General features: G+C 46.3%; 1 protein-coding gene across 2 annotated transcripts in view; it reads left to right on the forward strand.

Annotated features, from left to right (window-relative positions):
• Positions 1 to 967: 967 nt before the first annotated feature.
• The window catches only part of PHAF1 (phagophore assembly factor 1), a gene marked incomplete at both ends in the record, with an annotated part of 33,991 nt that continues 13,787 nt past the window's right edge, over positions 968 to 21,171 (forward strand). For both annotated transcript variants that reach the window (XM_079541212.1, XM_079541213.1), the window contains 7 exons: positions 968 to 1,031; positions 4,498 to 4,580; positions 7,420 to 7,503; positions 11,277 to 11,320; positions 11,596 to 11,675; positions 16,670 to 16,764; positions 20,158 to 20,255. In XM_079541212.1, the coding sequence (XP_079397338.1) occupies positions 968 to 1,031; positions 4,498 to 4,580; positions 7,420 to 7,503; positions 11,277 to 11,320; positions 11,596 to 11,675; positions 16,670 to 16,764; positions 20,158 to 20,255 (548 nt within the window). The remainder of the gene's footprint in view (positions 1,032 to 4,497; positions 4,581 to 7,419; positions 7,504 to 11,276; positions 11,321 to 11,595; positions 11,676 to 16,669; positions 16,765 to 20,157; positions 20,256 to 21,171) is intronic.

Here is a 21,171-nt window from a genome sequence, read left to right on the forward strand (position 1 = left end):
GTTGGAACTGAATGACCTTCGACGTCCCCTCCGACGCAGCGATCCCGCGGCGCCGTGCCCGGGGGCTGCGGGACCCCGCAGCGTCTGCTCGCTCCGCAGCGCTGACCTCGTTTGCTGCTCTCTTCCTGGATGACTCACCCAGCTCGCCCGGCTCAGCTACCTGGTGCCACTTACTAATTTCCACTCGAGCCTTTGTTCCACACCCCTGTGCTTCAACCAGAAAAACGAGATCGGGGTTCGGTGGTTTTTCCTCGTTGTTGGCTGGCTTTCCCAGCGCGGCTCCCGCACGGCCCGAGGCAACGGCGCGGAGCGGCGTCAGGGGAGGGTCGGGGATGCGAGGGGACGGCTCCGCCCCGGGGGGCGGCGGGCACGGCATCGGGACACGGCTCTCAGACGTAGGGTCCGAGTTGCGTTGTGAGGAGACGGGGGCTGAACTCGGCGACCCGTGCGGGCCGCCTCCAACTCGAGATGCTCAGCGATCCCACGCCTCCCATTCACCGCAACCCCGTCCCGTCCCGTGGCGGGCCTCGAACCCGCGGCCTCCAGCACCGCGGCCGCTCCCCGCCCCGGCCCGAGAGGCGGAGGGGCGCGGCCACGCTCTGACCCCGCCCCCTCTCCCGCCCCGCCCCCGGCGCGGCCTCGCCTGACGACGGCCGCAAAGCGCTTTTTCAGCAGCCGCAAGTGAGGTGAGTGGCGGCCCAGCGGCGCGGGGGGGGAGGGGGCCGCGTCCCCCCCTCGCGCCCGGGGCTCTGCCGGTGCGGCGGGACTGCGGCGGCTCCCGCCCGCGCGGAGGGGGGCGGCGAGGGAGGGGGCGGGGGGCCGGTCGGCCGGTCGCTATGGCGATGGCGCGGGGCGCGCGGGGCGGGGGACACGGGCCCTCGGCCCTCGGCCGGCCCCCCCTGCTCCTCATCGCTTCCCCGCAGGGGTCCGGCGCCGCCGCTGCCCGTCCGCCGGGGCCTCCGCGCCAATGCTGGACCTGGAGGTGGTTCCCGAGCGCTCCTTGGGGAACGAGCAATGGGAGTTCACCTTGGGTAAGTCCGCGCCCGCGGGGCCACTCCTTTCCCCCCCCCCCCCACCGTGTTGCGCGGCCCCACATCGCCGTCCCGGCCCCGCATCGCTTTGTTTGTTTCCCTGCTCCCTACCCCCCCCTGGCCCGCTGCCTTCCTTTGTCTCGGGCCCCGGCGCTTTCTGCCCCCCCCCCCCCCCCAGCTCTTGCCCCCTCCCCCCCCGTGCGCCGTGCCGTGCCCCGCCGTGCCCCCCGCCCGCTGGGCCGCCTCCTCGTCCCGTTTTCCAGCTAGACACCCCCCTACTCCCCCCCACCCTCCCTGCGCGTTGTGTGTGTGCCCTGTGCTCCTGGCCGGAGCTGGGGCTGCTCGTGGGAGGCAGCGGGCGCCGAGGCTGCGGCGAGGTCGGTGTTGGGTGCAGCCTGGTGGCTCGAGGGAGCCTTAGAGGGCTTTGGGGGCCGGTGTCCCGCTCGGAAATCCCGGCGGTCTCCTTGCCGCCCCCGTGCCCTCGCACTGTGCCTGGAGGTCTGTGATCCCTTGGGGGTGTGGATTCGTGGGACCGCAGCGTGGTTGGGTTGGAAAGGACCTCAAAGCCCACCCGGTTCCAACCCTCTGCCCTGGGCAGAGCTGCCCTCTGGGTCAGGTGTTGCCTGAAAACAGGTGCGATCTGAAATGGTGTTAATGAGCACTGCTGGGGTGTGCGCTGCACTGACTACCCCCCGATCTCCTTACTTAAAGAAAAGTGAAAAAAGAGAGAGGGGAGGATGGAGATGTGACTCTTGTTTTCCCAAGAGCCCCCCAGAGAAGCCCGTTAACACAGTCTCATAGCTAAAACTACATACTGTGTTTATGTCTGTGTGTACACACGCATAGATGTGAGAGGGAGGAAACTCAGCTGTAATTCTTGGAGTAAATATAGCCACCACGTGATGAGTCTAATGTATAATTAGCATGACCTGGTGGTACGGAGCAGGAGGCTGACTCGGCACCCAGACGTTTTGCCCTGTGCTCACGGTGCTGTGTGCTGCGTTCCTGCTGGTGGAGACTCTGGCCATGCAAGTGGAAGTGCTGCTGGAAGTGGGATCCGTGCTGCCCTGCCGTTCCATTCAGCACCCATGTAAATCTGCTCTCAGCCACGCTTGTGGCAGCACTCCTGACCTGCTGCCTGGCTCCCAGTGTTGTGCCTGCACTGGAGATGGCTGGGGGGAAATGCCGGGAGCACTTCTCACATGAGTTCTTGGATTTTGTTTCTGGCTTCACTGTTGACTCACTGCGTGAGCAGAGCTTGAAAAACTTCACCAAGGCTGAGTCTGGTGCTCGGCTGGGTGCCTGGGTCACCGCACCTCTCAGGCTACATTCCTGCTGTTTGAAAGAGAACAATTAAATCCTTATTTTTCAGTGCCTATAGCTGTGTTATTAGTGTTAGATGTGTAATTTCTAAGGTACACTTATGTTTCTGCTGCCTTTTATACTTTCTTTTTTGGCGATGTTTCATTTCCCTTTGGCGCATTGCAATTTGTCTTCTCCTTACCTTTTCAGAAAGACACAGGGCTGGAGGTCCCATCAGTGCTTCCACTGAGGACCAGGGTGTCAGTGCCACAAGAGTGAAGAGAACTACCCTAGTAGTTCTCTTCCCTTGGCTCTGTTAGTGGAGGAGAAGGAGGATGCAGTCCTTTCTATGTTTGGGTTCTGAGTGCTGCTCCTGGAGAATTTAGCTTCCCGTTCGTAGCTTTAATGCACAGTTGCATGGCAAAGTCTGCTTGATTCTCAGCAAAACAGAATGAAGTCAGCCCACGTCTGTTTGCTTGCAGTGTGAGAGAGCTCTGAGTAATGCTGTCATGTGAGCTGTTTGCATGACCCACGGTTGCAGCAGTTATGTTGGGCTACAAACCCAGCTTGGGTTTGTGTTCCACCACGTGGATTTCTGAGGGAGCCCTGCTGGCACTTGCTGTGAGTGTGTGCTTTGCAAGTACCTGGGAAGCACTGACTTTGGAAATGTCTCATGCTTTGAAATCACCTTTGCTGAATTGGAAGCGCAGCTTCTGCTGGATTAAGGGATGCATAGCTTTCACAGCAGCATCTTTGGTCTTAGATTCATTAACAACAGCAGGAGGCTGTTCCATTTTGGTAACACTATTTACCACTTAACTGTCTTTTCCAAGCAGGCTGCAGAGTTCAGCTGCTCAGGCTGCCCGGTGGCTGTTGTTTCCTGGCGAATAGGAAGCGGTTCTGCTTAACTGTGTACCTCTGCTCGTGTTGTTTTGTTACTGTTGCTGATAGATACTCAAAAAGAGTACTATCTCTTGGAATTTGTAGTGTTTTCTGGTGTAGGACTTCTAGGCACGACCACCTGCTTTGTTTTTCTTATTAGCTCAGCTTTTGGAAACAGTTTTGCCAGAAACATTTGTATACAGTATTTACAGATGGAATCACCGTAGGTCTAATGTATCAAACTTTGCCACAGCTCCGTGGAGGGCTGTGCTGCACAGCAGTGACAGGCACATAGATCAGCACTGTGTTGCTAAGATTCCTGAAGTGTTAGGAGATCTAAAGCAGAACGGGTGCTGATGGAGGGAGCAATGTGTGGTTTATAGTTGAGTGTTTCCTTTTTTCCATAGATAATGTCTGGAAGGTGCTCTGGAGCTCTGTGTGCGCACTATGAAGGGCATAGCTGCTGTCTGAGAGCTCCAGTGCCCAAGCTGTTAGCTGAAGGGAGCTGTAGATCCTCTGCTGAAGTTTTCTAATGGAGGCAATTTGCTTAAAGCTTAAGAACAAGAAGTAGAGGAGGAAAGAGTGAGGAATGTAAACAGAATGTCAGATAACTAAACCATAATTGACTTGCACCAATTACTGAGGAATAAAACCTTGAAATTATGAGCTTGTGCTCTATCTTATAAATGCCAAACCCAGGAGCATGATCGCACGCCACTTGGAAAGGCCCTGGAGCCACAGCTGAAGTATCTTTATCTTCACTTGCTTTCCCTCATCAAATCTGCCGTCCCTTGCTGTTGGAAGCTGCTGTGTGCTGAAGAAACTGTAAGCTGAGAAGATAAAGTGCCTTCCGACAGCTGTAGTGGTAGAGCTGCTGCGAATATGTTGTATTTTTATCTGTCTTGTACAACTGCTTGGTCGCTTATCGGGCCTGACTGAAAGGTACACCATAAAATGCACCCAGGAACTTGTGGAGTGTGTATGAGAATGCTGACTGACACTGGCGGGTATTTGCTCCGGGCTGTCGTATCGCTGACTGGTGGCCAGCCCAACTTTTCTTATATGCTGCAAGCTGGTGGGTAAACAATGGCCGTTCTGTTCTAGAGCACGGGTTTGTGCTGATAGCGTGAGTCAGGTAGGGGCTCCTCGGTCCATTGCACGCCTGTGTGTCGTAATGCACTGTTTGCCAATGATGTGATACTCTGCCTCATCCGTAACCTTTCTGCCAAGCGTGGGGTGAGCCAGCCTGCGAACTGGAGAAATGCTGCTGTTGTTTTTGCAGGAATGCCTTTGGCTCAGGCTGTAGCGATTCTCCAGAAGCACTGCCGCATCGTCAAGAACGTCCAGGTTCTCTACAGCGAGCAGGTGAGTACGGCTGGTCTGCTCACATCTCTCACCTCCTTGTGTCGCTCAGTTTGGGTGCCGTGGCCTGCACTGGTACTGTGTCATGCTAGCATGTGTATTACTCAGAACTGAACAGTTTTGCATTGGGTGTGATGGTCCTCAGCATGCAGCAGTGGTTTAACAGACACCGGTTTTGTGGATGTGGTGGTGAGGTGCTTTTGTTGTTTTCCCTATGAGGAAGGAAATGTTCTGTAATTTGCGGGATAATTCTAGCCTGTCTTTTCATTGTTGTTGTCAAGTGTTACAGTATTATTCAAATCTTAGAACCATTATGGTTGGGGAAGACCCCTCACACCCCCAGGTCCAACCCCAGCCCACCATGCCTGCTGCCCATGTTCCTCAATGCTGCATCCACATGGCTCTGGGACACCCCAGGGTTGGGGACTCCCCACCCCCCAGGCAGCCTGGAGCTGAGTACTCCTTGTATTGGTGTTTGGTTGGGTAGTGATGAGGAAACGCTTCCATGCTTTTCTGGATCTGTAGATCAATCTGTGGGAGGGGCAGTAATTTAAATCTGTTAACGTGTTAATTCTTATTTGTAATTGAAGATTTGTTAGTTCCTAATATACTTTGTCCAAAAGAGGACTAGAGCGGAAACCATTGTGCTGAATGAAGCAAACGTATTATACACCAACTTTACTTTGAAGGAAGGGGGAAGGATGTGGGGCAGAGGAGGCCCCAAGCACATTATGCGAAATGCACTGCAGTCAGAAGATGATATGCATGTGCTGTAGATCTTTGCATCAGGAAAAAAGCAAAGTCTGCCAACGTTTAATCTTATTTTAGAAGTACAGACTGAGGTCTCATGCATTTACAGTGAGAACTGAATGGCTGAGGAACAAGCTCAGCTCTGGTGGTTTCCTGCTGGATACGCATTTCATGTAATTAGATGAGTTACTCCTTTTGTTTCAGATCATGTGGATTCCTGGCTTTCACGATGACTGAATGTTCAGTTACTGAAATTGTAGCTCTGTATACTTGATGCATTTGGAGGTGTTTTAGTTGTCTTATTGCAGTATGTTTCAGAATTATTTCTAGGCTTGTTTAGATAAGCAGTGAGGCTGCTGTTCCTCTTGGTTTTGTAGAGTCGCAGGGTGAGCAGTCCTGTGCTAGAATGCATGAAGGACGTGCGCCTCTTATGGGGCATTTACTTATTTCAAGTTGTTCCACCTCATTTCTGATTCTAGAACTCTGGCAGCAAGCATTTCCTTCCAAAAATTAATATGACAATTAAGTGCAATTAAATCTGCCCTCATCCCTCCTTTTAATCTGACATAAGTGGGATGCCTTATAATGCTCTCGTTACTTTTGGAATAGCCTGCTTAGATACCAGGGAGATGCAGATCACGTCCCATTTCAGAGCTGCCATGCTGTTGTGTTTTAGATATAGTGCATCCTGTTGTTTTTTTTTTTGTTGGTTTTTTTTTTTTTTTTTTCTGCATCTGTAGGCTTTCTAAATTTGTTTTATAAGGGACTTAAGAAAAAAAAAAAAAAACGCTCCTAGGATCGGAATTAGACCTTTTTTCTCAGATCTGTGACTCTAAGGCAGTGCTGCTTCAATTCTAGACTGTATCACGAGAGCTTTGCCAGCAATTGTGAGTCAAGTATTACTGCTGTGCAGGGTGCTGTTAGGCCTTCAGATAGCATGAGGGGAGCAGGCAAGGGGAATGGGAAATCAGCAGCACGGGGCCTTGGAAGCCCTCAGGCTCGTTTGGACCTAGCAATGTGACCTTGAGAATGCGGATTGGGAAGGGGTGGGAGTTGCAGAGAAGTATTCAGGCTATGATGCTGGCATGGCAGCAAGGAGGTGAGAAAACTTGGGGTGAAAACTAGAGTTCTGACAGTCAAAACACAGACTTCCTCCAGTAGAACAAAGAGTAGCAGTTTTAAGACTGCTTAAGAAAAGGCTGTGTGATGTGGCTGCTCATACAGAAGCTAGAATGTGCCCCAGGTGTCCCAATCCGTGTCAGCCCTCTGCTAGATAACCAACAGGAGCAGCTGTAGGGCACGAGTGTTGCCACCAGCCTGTCATGTAGCCTCTTTCCTCCTCTGAGCAGACAGAAATGGAGGGTAGAGTTTTTCAAAGTGAGTGTGCTTCAAGTGGTAGGCTACCAAATAGCTGAACTAGGACCAGCAGGCTGTATGTGCATGGGTTGTACGAGTGCAGGAGAGCTGCTTCCAGAGCTTTGCGGCGGGCTGAGGTGGCGTGGAGCCTGTCCAGACACAGGGAAGCCAGTGGAATGTCTCCTATTGACTCCAGCAGACTGCAAATTAGACTTTGAGTTGTTATGATTCACAGTAACTAAGGAAACCAAAATTCACAGCAGAAGAGTCTGAAGCCTTCCTTTTCAGGCCTGAGGAAGACTGTGACACTCCTGGCTTTCTGAAGTGGAGAACCCTCTCGCTGTCCTTCTGTCGAGTGATGTCATTGCTGTGGTGCAAGATGTGTTATTTCCGTGTGCCAGGGTTGTGGCAGACTGCCCCTGTGTGATGCCTGTGTGTGATACTAAGCTTGATGTGTTTGTTTCTGAGGATGCTTGTTTTCCCTCTCAAATGAATAATGGACGGATGCCCTTCTGGGAGTTCTTGCAAGATTCAGAGACCCTAATTTTAGCTGTAAGACAGCTGACGGCATTGGAAGCTTTGGCTAAATGTGTTTGCTTTATACGTATTCACTGAACAAAGAGTTGTTTTCTGAGGCAGTTTTGTTTTTTCCAAGGTAACCCGTTTGTACAAGGATTATATATCTGAATGGAGAAGCCTTGAAATTATAGGCCTAACAGCTTTTCTTGTTTTGCAGTCACCTCTTAGCCACGACCTCATCCTTAACCTGACTCAGGATGGAATCAAACTGCTGTTTGATGCTTTCAATCAGAGACTTAAGGTAATAAAACACCCCTCCTGCAAAGAAAAGGTGCAAAACTAAACCCTAGGATAATACTGCCAGTTAAAGTAGTGTAAATAAGTGTGTGATCCTTCTATGCATTTAATGTACCATATTTAGTGCTGCCTTGTGATAACGAACTGCATTTCTTTTTTGCAGTTCCACATCTGCTCTTTCAGGTGACTGAGTGCTGTTCTGCCTCTCTAGGATGCTGTATGTAGTTAAGACACAAAATAAAGAGCAGGTGGTTGCTAACCTCCCATAGCATTTATGATCTCCAAAAGTCTGTTGTAAAAGTGATGTGAAATGGATCACTGTGGGACTGCAGAGACACAGCTGAATCACTATAGCATTTTAAAAAGCTCTCATAACTGCAGCATTTAAAATCTTTCTATCTAACTTTCTTGGTATTTGGGATGATCACAGATTCAGGCTTTGGCACACAGCCATTTGAGCACGGTTCTCTGCTCAGCACCCAGGAGCTGATGGGGCTAATGGTGTGCGAGTGCCCTGCTCCAGCTGCCCAGCTGTTGGACGTGTAGCAGTTGAAAGCAGATGTGTGGGTTAAATGCTGTGCCAGAAAATCTGTGCTTACCCTTGAGGTAACTTTGGAACATAGTGCTCACATCCATACTCCCAGCGGCAGGAGCTGCAACTGCCTTGTCTTTACTTGATACAAGCAGCAGTAAAACATTTCTCTCCAAATCATTTGAAGAACGTGCTGAAGCAGCAGCTGAAGCTGTTCAGATGCTTCTGCTGTAAAATTGTTAAGTCTAGCTCAACTCTGTGGTTATTGGAGGCAGTGGTAGCCTGAAACACAGGCATTTCTGGGGGGAGATTTCAGTTTGTAACTGCCTTGCAAAAGTTTCTGTTTTGTAAACTCATTCCTACAACAACGCGACTTTTTGTTTTTTGTTAAGATTTGGAACTTCGAGTTATTCAAGTTGTTTACTTGCATCTTTGAGATAACATCACACGTATTCTTTGTCAGATAGAACTTTATCAATATAAGCTACACCTGTAGGAGATTTTGGCAAAAAATTGTTTTCTGAGGAGGTGGAATTCAAAACTGAATCATGCCAAGCAGACGTCTTACTCCTCTCCGGTCATTTGAATGCCACTGTCCTCTTGTTGAATTACTGCAGGCAGCATTTGCTCTGTCTTTGCATCTCCAAGCAATTTTTGAAGGTCTTGCTTTGGTGTCACTTCAACACTTAGTGCTGTAAGAAACACGCAGGGATTTTTGCCTGGTTTTTCTCCCTATGGCGTTTAGAGTTTTGTTTAAAGACAAAACACACCGACCAACCTCTTCTGGTATGTAGCCATTCAGTGATCAAAGTGGTGTATCTTCTGTTTGTTAGCTCCGGAGAGAAAAGCTGTGTAAAAGCATACAGTGCTATGAAAACTACTTGTAAAACTGCTCCAGAAGCTTTGCAGAAAAAATTCTGTGGGGTTGCTTAGAAGTGAGCAGCAGCACTTGTAAGAAAGTGTGGGTTTAGAATAAGTAATATCTGTTTTTTGAGGTGTGACACTGTTTTCAGTGTTGCTCAGCAGCAGCAAAACTGGAAGAATTGGGATTTTTTTCTTCATTCTTCACTTTCTGTGATTTGTTTCTGTTTGTTGGGCTTTTTTTTTTTTTTTTTTTTTTTTTCTTTTTTTAAATGCAGTCTTGCTGTTGGATTTGATTGTGAGAAAGAAGTTGAAAGAAAAGTTTGACAGAGCCAAAGTAGCTCATGGTAGCAGTACTCCTAAAACATTCTCTCCCTCTGTTCAGGGAGCGCCAGGATGTCTGTGCAATCCCTCTGTTCACTTTCAGGAGCAAAAGCAATGCAGATGTTATGTGAGTCTGTAGCTGATATGAAGGAGGTTGGGTCAGATTCTGAAAGCATTGCTCTACTGTGAATTTTACTGCACTGACTCCTGTCCAGCTCGGGTAGGGAGAAGTTAGTTTTACAGTGCTATTCTGTTAGTGCTGTTAGAAGACACCTGGACATATCTGTGGTCTGTAGTCAGTATGATCCATCAAAGCAGCCCATGTGACTAAACAGCAGATTTTACTTTGCTAGGCCGCTAACTGCCTTCTGGTGGGGTAGGCAGCCAATTGTGGTTGGTCTTCTCAGTTGTTTGCTCCCCTATATGTAGAATGAGTCAAGCTAATGTTCTGTGGCTTCAAAAATGAATTGTTTTCTGGTGCTGGGGCCTGCTGCACTGTTTCTTCAGTCTATGTCTTTCATGATTTTGACAAGATCTTTGGACTAGATTTAAGTTTTGCTGAGTTGTGCTTGTTTCTTTCTTTGTGGTAAGCAAAAAGCAATGTTGACATGGATCGATCTTCCACCCAAATTGTGGGAAGAGGGCTGGTGGCAAACTGGTGCCTGCTGGCAGTGCATTTCTCCATGGCGTGGGCACCTCGTGCTGCAACGTGCTGCCCTTCATTGGCTGTTCTCCTCTGTTGCTCTCTGTTCTGTCTCGTGTTCAGCAGAACTGCAGGAGTGTGTCTGTCTGTTGAGAAATCTGTGCTGCTTTAGGGTAGCTTTGCTATAATTTTAAAGTTACGTGCTTTGTGCTACGCTTGTTGCATGTGTCTTGAAACATGTGGGCTTTCCAAGCAAACTAGAAATGCTTCAGAGAACTCTTCCAGCTTTTTATGAGTCAACAGCATACCACTGAATGTTGATTTTTCTTTCATTTTTTAATATATAGTGGTTTGGGCGTTGCAAGTAGCTCTATTTAGGGTTATTTGCCAGGCATTTCCCCAAACCTGGACTTCCTTCTTCGCTGGCGATATTTTTGGGCTTTACAGCCACACACAGAGGCAAGGAGTTCTGCTTTGTGCTCTGGCTGAACAGTGCATCCTTCCAAAGCATGAAGAGCACATTTTCTTGACAGCAAATAGGGTGGACTCTGCCTATTTTCCTTTGTCTGCAGACAGAGGAACACGAATATAGGGTGGAAGAAGACTTTGTTTGACAATGATTACTTGCTTATCTAGAATCCTCCTAAAGCCCAGTGTAGCCCCAGAAATCTAGTAACAGTCACTTAAAAATCACGCAAAATCAGTCTTGAATGCCAGTTTGCAATAATGTGTTTGGAACAAAAGAGCCATAGGTAGTATTGACATGCCTAATAATGACTCTGGGGATTCCCCTGGAAACATTCAATGAAGTGTGAAATACATTAGAACTAAGAGCTGTGGCTTTGGTTCCTTGTGGACTACTGTTCACATTTTCTGCAGTGCTTGGAGAGATGGAAATGCAGTGTTACTGTTTAGTTTTTCTGTGTTCACCCTTTCCTTTTAAAAAAAAAAAAAAAAAAAAAAAAGGTTGGGAAGTGGAAGCGGTGCAGTCGGCACTAGGAATTGCTGCCCTGTAGAGGCATTCTTCAAGGTAGTAAGAGTGACCCAAAGGATGGCCTGCTGCTTGGTTTTCATTTGAGGATCCCTTGACTGGATTACTCTTGGTCTTGCCTAAGAGTAGTCTGTGCAGAAATCAAGATGCTGGCATGCTAGCAGAAAGGCTGCTGTCTGCACATCAGTACTGGTCTGTACAGGATCCAGGGGTACCATGCTGAGTCCATGGCTGTTCTTCAGTACTGTTTTGGATGTGCAATTGCTGAATGAGTTCTTGGAGTTTGTCAGTCTGAGATTTATCCTAGCAGAACTGATAGGGAGAGGGCCAAGCACTACAAGCTACCTTTGCCTTCCCTGCCTTCTGATAAGAATTTGCCTCTGTTATGATGTGCAAATGTGGTAATGTTTGTTTCCTATGTTTCAGGTGATTGAAGTTTATGACTTGACTAAGGTGAAGTTAAAATATTGGTAAGTGACTTAAGACCTCCAACAATCTTTTCTTGATTCCAATGACTGCTTCCTCTCCTTTTTTCGTTCTGAATTCACTTTTCAACTGTTCTCGTTAAGAAAACAGTAGCTGTTAATAAATAAATGTAGATAACCAAATATTGTGTTTGAGCAAGGTTATTCATTTCCTTCAGTCTTGAGACTTCTCCAATTTAAGTGTGTTGTTGCCTTTAGTAAACATTTATAATCATCCGTTCAGTGCTCTTAGGGCAGACTCGTTTTGTTTTGTTTTTCAGTGGTGTCCATTTTAACTCTCAGGCAATTGCTCCAACCATAGAACAAATTGATCAATCGTTTGGAGCAACGCATCCAGGAGGTAAGCCAAAATATTTCTGGGAATGAGAAGTACACCTAGATTGAGTGACCTTTTTCTATAAAGCCTTTCCTGTATGTCTGCCTGGAGAAATGTGTGGAGACTTCTGTTCTCAAATGATTTGAAGTTGTGTTCCAGAGTGGCCATGTTTTTATAGCTGGAGTCATTGGCACAGAACGCTGCTCTCAGATATCATTAACGATCTCTCTTGAACTGCCAGTACCAGAGAATTCAGAGCTTTTTTTTGTTGATACTGTTGTTTTTACACGTTCTTCCTCATGGTATGCTCTTAAGTGTCCTTAGGGATTAAGTATACCATGAACATACAGACATTTGAGCTGATCTCCATGCAGAGGCAGCCAGGACAGTTTGCTCAAGCTCTGTGCTCTGAGAGACTTAGTTTGCATCTCCCTGCGCCTCCTTTATGCTCCTGGGAGATGTGAAGCCTTGGGGGCAGCACAACCAGGACTGGGGCAGGTTTCTGTAACCTGACTTGAACCCCCAATGGCTTTTACAGAGCTACTTGGCCTTTTAACACCTCTATAGCAGAAGTGTTATTTTTTAAGTCCCCTGCTTACATGTGAAAATTGAATTCGCCTTGGGGGTTTGTTAGATGATGAGAATAAGCAAGTGGTGAAACAGAAGAAGGGGATATTTGTAGCTAAACTGCTCAGGAACCTTCAATAAATGGAGCCCCAAACTGGCATAATGGGAAAGAAGTCGAACTGCACATGGTTGAGATATCTTCCTCTATTTTTAGCTTACTGGGTTCATTTGCAGTAGTCAGGGTGATCCCAGAAAGGCTGGAGCTTCTTGTGGTTGCTGGTGGTTGCACATCCAGTCTTTGTGCCTATTCTCTGCAGTTGGTTTCTTGCACATCACAGAGCAGAGTTTATTAACTGTGGAGGGTCATGTGGCTAAAGTAATATCATTGCATAAAAGCCTGCTGAGGTGGTTGAATATCAGATGGAGATAAATGAAGTTCAGAAGATTTCAGGCCGTAATACTCCAAGGAGCAGAGTAAGCCTTTTTAAATTCCACTTCAGTCGTGATCTTAGCATTTCCTCTTAGGCACACTGAGATCTACAGTTAGCTGTTATGGAAATAGTGTGTACAAGAACTTAATAGAGTTTAGGAAAGGTAAAAGTGGCTGCATGCCCTTGACAATTTGTAACTTTTGATTTGTTCTGCGACAAAGACTATTTGCAAATATTTAAAAAATTATTGTAAAATTGTGGTGTTATGAAACTTAGAAATAATTATCTCAGCTGTAAGCATTGTTTGTGATAGGACCAGCATGTTTTATTACTGTATCAAAATCGCACGTGAGCACTTAAATATGTAGTTTGGAATCATGTGCTTTCATGCTTGCCAGATCCTCATGCACCTGGCACATTCAATTAAAGTTTGCTTGCTTCATCTGATGGTAGTTTTCACCTGGAGACATGTAGATATGCAAATCTATTTAAGCTGTTGGCCTCAGTCACTGCTTCACTAGTGTGGAAATGCTTGTTCGGTTTTAATTTTGGAAATCCAGTATCTTCCACTAACAGCCTACTTAGAATAAGTGCTCTCTAGTAAGCAGTCTGGTTATAAAGAATGCTTGAAGTGTAACATGCAATGCAAAGTTTTGGTCTTTTATTTTTTTTTCCTCTGTTTCCTTAAACAGGAAAGGCAAAAAGAAGCAAACACACAACACAGTAGCTTGTCAGCATGTGGGAGGGTTGATGATAGTGTTTTCATGGCCCCCCAAAATTGAAGTTGCTGTGGGGAGAGAAAGGAGGGAAAAGAAACTTTCCCCCACTGCAGTGTGACAGAAGGACCAGCAGCCAGTCTCTATGAACAACAGCATGACACAGCCATCTCCTGCTCTGTGCTGTTACTTTCCGTAAAACCCAGTGCAAACTCCTGAAGATAAAGAGCATTCTGTTTGTCTCTGTGTTAACATCCACTAGAATTTCATAACAGAATGTTGAATTTCCCTTAAACCAATGTGGTTGCAGCAGGGCTTTTCTGCACAGGCCACAGTGATAGTTTCAAAGTGTATTTCAAAAGGTTAGCAATGTTTTTTTGTTTTTTTTTCTTGAAACCTTCAATGAGCAGTTCTGGTTTTGCCCTGTCAGTGGTTTTGAAAAAGGAAAAGTCATCAGAAAAATTGTAACGAGCTTCGTTCCCTTTCGGCCCACGTTAGTTTGAAATGTTGTAGTATCTTTGCCATGGAGCTGATTGAAATATGAGTGCTTTGAAGGTCAACAGCTTCATGAATCTGAAAACATGATCTGGAGTACTGCGTCCAGTTCTGGGCTCCCCAGTACAAAAAAGAAAAAAGAAAAAAAAAAGACAAGGATCTCTTGGAAAGAGTCCAGCGGAGGGCCACGAAGATGGTGATGGGCCTGGAGCATCTCTCCTATGAGGAAAGGCTGAGTGAACTGGGTCTGTTCAGCCTTGAGAAAAGGAGACTGAGAGGGGACCTGATCCAGGTCTATAAATATCTAAGGTGTGGGGGGCAGAATGGCGATGGCAGGCTGTTTTCAGTGGTGAGTGGAGACAGGACAAGGGGAAACGGCTGGAAACTGCAGCATAGGAAGTTCCGCACAAACATGCGCAAGAACTTCTGTACAGTGAGGTGATGGAGCACTGGAACAGGCTGCCCAGGGAGGTGGTGGAGTCTCCTTCTCTGGAGATGTTCAAGACCTGCCTGGACGCCTACCTGTGCTACCTGGTGTAGGGAACCTGCTTTGGCAGGGGAGTTGGACTCGATGATCTCAGGAGGTCCCTTCCAACCCCTACAGTTCTGTGATTCTGTGATTCATGAAAGCCAAGGCTTTGTACCGCTTTCCATCTTCCTTCCACGGTCTCCTGACCTGAGCTCCTGCTGGGGAGTGCTTGCTCCTGCCAGTGGTTCTGCTGCAGTCACATCCTGTGCTGCATCCTCGTGGATGTGGCTGCTTGCCCGAGCGCTGTTCAGCATGGGTAAGGGCTGTGGGATTGAATGGCACTTGGAGAGAAAAGAGCTGCAGTGGTGTTACTGGAGGGGGTAGACCCCTGTTTTCTAGCTCTGTAGCTCTCAGGTTGCCCTCTGACTCTCGTGGGGTGCTGGAAAAGTCTCGTTTTGAGACCAGTGGGACTTGACTTCTGATCTACCTCTGTTTTGCTCAGGACTGGCTCTGCTCTGCTAGTAGCTGTGGCTTTGTCCCATCCTTCTCTACGGGAACTTTTCCCAGCTGCCCACACTTTGCTGCTTTCCTGGAAGGCAGACTCCCTCCCATTCCCTGTCCCAGAATGCAGCAGCAAAGAAGCAGTCCTTTTGCAAGTTCAGCTTTTTCTAGCAAAGTTAATCTGCAGGATACCTGGGTAGTGAGTTTGAAAAGAAAAGCAAACAAAAACCCCTAACAATTAAAAACCATATACCACATAGGTATTTGTGGCATAGGATCTTGAGGGACATGCGAGAGAGATCTTGGGGATAAATAAGTTCCTTGCCCTTTAAACCTCAACATCAATAAACATTGCAGAAGATGGGAATCGATGCGATGTGTATAATCAGATATCACACTTGGCATGACTAGGGGAAAAACACTTCTCCAGCTGGCTGTGGGCTTTGGAAAAGATGCATCATAATTTATCACATGAGAGAGACTTGTGTAATTTTCCTGCAGATCAAAACATTTCCCTCTCCCCACACGTTTTGCTGTGAGTGACAGTCAGGGAAAATGCTCTTAACCAGCACATTCTGCAGCAAAGACAAACGATGACTTCTGAAAGCTTAGTGCTTATTGCCTAACCATTATTTTTCTATCCTGGGCAGTCTGGCTTCGTACAGCTATCTTGTGACATGTCTCTGAAGCTGAACATCTAAAAGGCACTTTGTTTTAAAAACAAACAAACAAAAACAAAGCCACAATTAAATGCCTTTTCTCTCTAAATGATAAGCTGCTATGTTTTCTTAAATGTGAAACCGTAAGGAGGAAAAAAACCCCAGAACACTGAACCAATTTCAACTGCATAGGTTGAAGAAAGCTTCTTTTGCTGCGGAGTTTCTTCATTGTGGTGTTTTTGTTGTTTTGCCTCTGCTGTTTTAAAACCCTTCTACAAATAAGCCAGCTTCTGTGTGTCAGAAGAACACTGTGTTCTACCCAGGGGCTACCAGGGGCAGGTTGAACCCAGCAGCATCAGTTCCAGAGCTGTTCTCGAGCTCCTGGTCTCCTGGCATTGTTTTCGAGTTTTCCGCAGTCTCACAAAACAATGTCTCATCAGAGTAAACAGTGGGGTGACTGTTATTGCTGTTTGTAGATGATGTTGAGCAATTTATTGCAATAAATCGGGACATTTATGACATGATGACAACTGGAAGTCTGTACATGCCCTGATTTGTTATCCTTTTTAAAAGCTGGCCTATCAGTGAATGTTTCTGATGGTGCTATTTTTAATTATTGTTACAAACGGATCAGGACTTGTGTGTCTGAAGCCTTTCCTTGTATTACTGCAGCATGCGAGCTGGAGCTCCCCTTGGTGAAAACAGGGAGGGACCTGTGAGCTGTCAACCCCCCCCTCTCCTAGGACCTTGCTTCCCAGTAGTGTGAAATACCAAACTGACTAACCTTCTGGGCTCTTGTGCTTGAAACACCTCGTGGTCAGGGCTGTACAAGTGTCACACAACAGCAAACAGAGTTGTTTAGTGGTAATAGTAGCTGCTGAAACTATTTTAATGATGCTAAGTGATTGCTGCATTGTATAATTGCATCATTAGGGATATATTAGTGCCTACAGGCTTACATAGGCAACTCTTATTTTAATAAATTTAAGGTTTCTCTTAGTGCTGTCTTTCAACGGCAACAAATGAGCAGCAAACCAGTTAGCGCCCAGTGACTGTGTTCCTCCCAACCTCCTCAGACCTAATGAATTAATTGACCTGCTATGAAAGTGCTTTTGATCTGAGCTGCTAGGGAATTTTGTCAGTTTTTGTAACTGTTTTTTCCTTTCTTTTTCTCTTCTAGTGTATAATTCAGCTGAACAACTCTTTCACCTCAATTTCAGAGGACTGTCGTTTTCTTTTCAGCTAGACTCCTGGACTGAAACTCCAAAGTACGAGGTCAGCAAATCATTCTTGGTTAATGGATAGTCTTTTTGCCTCTATGCTACTTGCAAAATATCACCTACAGCGTCAAGCCTGCAAGTAAAAGAAACTAGTAATTTGGAAGAAATTTAACTCTTCAGTTGTGCTCTGATTTGTGCTGTGTATTCATTTTGGAGTTAAACATTCTCCCCCTGCTGAAAAGCAGAAGGCACACGCTTAGAGCTTTAGCTTGTATCGTGCACCAGGACTAATAATTCTGTTGTTGAAAAGAATCTGCTAAAAATATGAGCTCCCTCTGTGCAAATACATAAATGTTAAGCAATCTAATGTGGAGCACTTTTTTTTTTTATCAGATATTTTTGAATCTCCTCATAGTGATTATGCAACAAAACTAGGACAGGGTTCATAAAATACATTTTTTGTCTTAAGTGTCCTTCAGTGTGAGTGCTTTTAGAAAGCCAAGTGAATGAGCTTTATTTGTGATGCCTGTTGGCACAGTTGGCTAAATGTTTGGATGAATTATTGAATGATTTAATATATTAATGTGTTCTCTGAAATCTTTGGAAATAAGATCACGTCTTCTGTGACTACCACCTGTGCTAATGAAAACAAACATAACTATTTTGTATGATGTTGTGGCAGCTTTCAGTTTATTGCCTGTGATCCTCAGTAAAAAGAATGTGTGCAGTATGGAACCAGTAATAAAACAGAAATGCATCAAATCAAAGTGTGAGCAATCCACCAACATGGGGGCATTTTTTCCGTATCACAGCTTAGCTCTTAAGGAGTTGTATTTCAACATATGAGGAAGCATGGAGCTGGTTGGTGAGGTTACCAGTTAGCAGTAACAAAGGTCAGCTGAGTTCAGAAATACTTGAATCGTTAAGGTTAGAAAGGCCTCTAAGATGATCTGGTCAACTGTAAGCCCACCTCACCGTGCCTGCTAACCATGTCCCTCACTGCCCTATCTGCATGGTGACACCTCCTGTCCGTTGGCAGCCCTGCCAGCACCTCACCTCTCTTTCAGCATTGTTGTTCCTAATATCAAACCTGATCTTCCCATAGTACAACTTGAGGCTGCAACCTTTTGTCTTATCAGTAGTTACCTGGGAGAAGAGGCCGACCCCTGCCTCCCTACAGCCTCCTTTCAGGGAGTTGCACAGTGATGAGGTCTACCTCGAGCCTTGTCTGTTCCAGCCTGAACAACCTCAGTTCCATCAGCTGTTCTCCATAAGATTTGTTCTCCAGACCCTTCACAGTTCCTTTGCACTTCTCTGGACACATTTCAGGGCCTTGCTGTCTTTCCTGCTGTGGGTGACCTGAAACTGAACACAGTATCTGGAATGTGGCTTCACCAAGGCTGAGTATATGGGCATGATTACTTTCCTATCCTGCTGGTTGCACTATTTCTCAATATAGAAGCAAGGATGCCACTGGTCTTCTTGGTCCCTGCTGGCTTACGTTCAGCTGGCTGTCAGCTAACACCCCCAGATCCTCTTCTGCCATGCAGCTTTCCAGACACTGTCCCAAGCACATAGCACTGCATGGGATTGTTGTGACCAGAGTGCAGGACCCGGGACTCAATCTTGCTGAACCTCATCCAGTTGGCCTCAGCCCATTGATCCAGCCTATCCAGATCCCTCTAAAAAGCCTTCCTATCTTCTAGCAGATCTGTGCTTCCTCCCAGCTGCAAACTTTTTGAGGGTGCAGTCAGTCCCCTTCACATCATCAAAGGACTGTCCTAATCCTGACCATGGAGGAACACTACTTGAGACTGGCTGGATTGAACTCCATTCACCATCGCTCTCTGGGCCTGGCCATCCAGGCAGTTTTTTTAACAAGTGGGGAGTACACCTGTCCATGTCATAGGCTGCCATCTTCTGCAGGAGAACTCTGTGGGAGATGGACTCCAAGGTTTTACTAAGGTCCAGATAGTCTACATCCACAGTCTTTCCTCATCCACCAGGCAGGTCACCTGGTTGTAGAAGGAGATGAGGTTGCTCAGGCAGGACCTGCCTTTGGTGACCCCGCATGATCCCCTGCTGTCCCACACGTCGTAGGTGATTGCACTCAAGATGATCTGCTCCATGACCTTCCCTGATACTGAGGTCAGGCTGGCAGGCATGTAGTTGCCTGAATTCTCCTTCCAACCCTTCTTGTAGATGGCTGTTGCATTAGGAAGTCTCCAGTTGCCTGGAACCTCCTTGGCTGATCTGTCAGGACTGCTGATAAATGTTGGAAAGCTGCCTGGCAATCAGTTGTGCCAGCTCCCTCAGCACCCTCAGGTGGATCCCATCTGGCCCCTCGTGGAGCAGCAGGTCTCTATTTTCTCTTGAATTGTGGAGGTTTATTCTTCTCCCCTTCCCTGTTTTCAGCATTTTTGCTGACCCCTCTCCTGACTTAACCAAGAGTAGAGATTCGTTTCATGGTCGCTATGCCCAAAGTGGCTTCCAACCACCACATCTCCCACCAGTCCTTCTCTGTTTGTGAATAGTGGGTGCAGGGGGGCGCCTCCCCTGGTAGGTTCTTACCAGCTGTGTCAGGAGGTTACCTTCCACACACTCTAGGAACTTCCTAGACTGTTTTCTCTCTGCTGTACTATATTTCCAGCAGTCATCTGGTGAGTTAAAATCCTCCCCAGGAACAAGGGTGAGCGACTGTGTGACTTCTGACAGCTGCTTGTAGAATCTGCCTCTTCATCCTGGTCGGGTGGTCTGTAAACAGGATGTTAGCCTTGCTGGTCTTCCTCTTGATCCTTATCCAAAGGAGAAAAGCTGAAAGCTAACATAAGCCAAATAGAATATCCTAGGAAAGTAGCTTTTTGTGTATGGGTTGAAAGTGCATCTATAAATTAAATGGCTGAGCTCTTAAGAAGGTCAGTTCTAATATCAAAGGTCTGAAAGTGTGAGAATGTAGTGATAAGTAGAGCAGAAAATTTATGCAATGAATGAGTGTTCACCAGATAAGGGCATTTTGCAAACCAGCATCGATGTTAAAGGGATGAAATTAACACAGTAGAAGAGAAAAAATAATTTCTACCTTTAAATAAGTTGTATTTAAGTTCTGAGAAATAGGCTATCTGTTTAAATTTTATATTTCTAGTTGGTGGGAAAACCAAGAAAACTTAAATTCTCATTGCATGCATGGCTCACTGACCAACTAGTGCCATCTTTTGGTGGATCAGTGCAGTGAGCATTTCATCCCAGCTTGGGAATCCCAGAGCAGTGTAACGTAAGCTCACACCATGTATAAGGTTGGATGTGTTATTTATTTATTTATTTTACCCCCCCTTGTGTTTGGCTAGAAACTCACCTGTGTTGGTAAGATGTCCTGTGTTTCTAATGTAACATCTGACCTGAAGAATTTCTAGTGTGTCAGGCTAACAAGGATGGCTCTCTGTCTCCCCAGCCTAACTTTGCGCATGGTCTGGCTTCTCTGCAAATTCCACACGGTGCGACTGTGAAACGCATGTACATCTACAATGGAAACAGCCTGCAGGATACCAAGTATGTGTGGCTGGTTGTGGGGTTTTGATTATTTACTGAGCACTACTTCCTCCTCGTTTACCTACGGTTTTGCAAATGCTAAATGTGGTTATCTATACTTAGGTTTTTTTTCAGTCTTTTAGGGACTAAGCAGTGTGCAGAATGCCTTTAGATATAAATCTCTTTCCAGTTACCATAGGCATTGTCCTCCAACATTGTTATCAAGTGCTGGTTTGATTCTAATTACTGTGAAATCAGCTTGGCCTGCCTGTTGTAGGCTAGTTCAGTTAAAGTGAAGATTAATTCATGAGATGGAGGAGGAAAGGTGGTGAATCTAGGAAGAGATGCAGCCAGATTATTCTTACGCACTTCTTATGCTCTGTATTTTTTGCATTCTCATGACTTTTTCCTAGTCAAATCCAACTCCTTGTGGTTGGTAGTCAGTCAGTTTGGTGCTATGTACATCATGGCAGGACCCTCCTAAGAGTCTTATACTCTCTTGCAATATAAAAATAAATTATTTTGGAGCTTAAGCCATGTGTGTAATCTATTGCTCAGTCTATATATTTTCAATTCCCTGGCTGAGTTTACTGCTCCAAGGAGGTAACTGATGGAATAGCTGTGTTTGAGCAGTGTGAGTGTTTTCTGTGGCATTGTGTTCTGCCTTCTTCTAAGCAGTAATTTACTGTACAGCATCTGATGTTTTGCTCTTGCTAAAAACACTGTTCCTTATTACTCAAGTTAAAATTGGAAGAGCTTTTGTAAATTCTTCCTTGTAGTGTATAAACAACCAAACAAACCTAGTGGTAGTTTTGTAGAAATAATTGCAATTTAATGGCAAGAGAAGGTTAACGCATCAATAGATTACTGCTAAGGAGAAAGGCAACCTTGTTTACACAGACACTGTCTCCTAATTAGAAATAAGTGCACTTTAGAG

This window comes from Tetrao urogallus (genome assembly GCF_951394365.1).
Source record: "Tetrao urogallus genome assembly, chromosome: 12".
Classification (NCBI taxonomy): Eukaryota; Metazoa; Chordata; class Aves; order Galliformes; family Phasianidae; genus Tetrao; species Tetrao urogallus.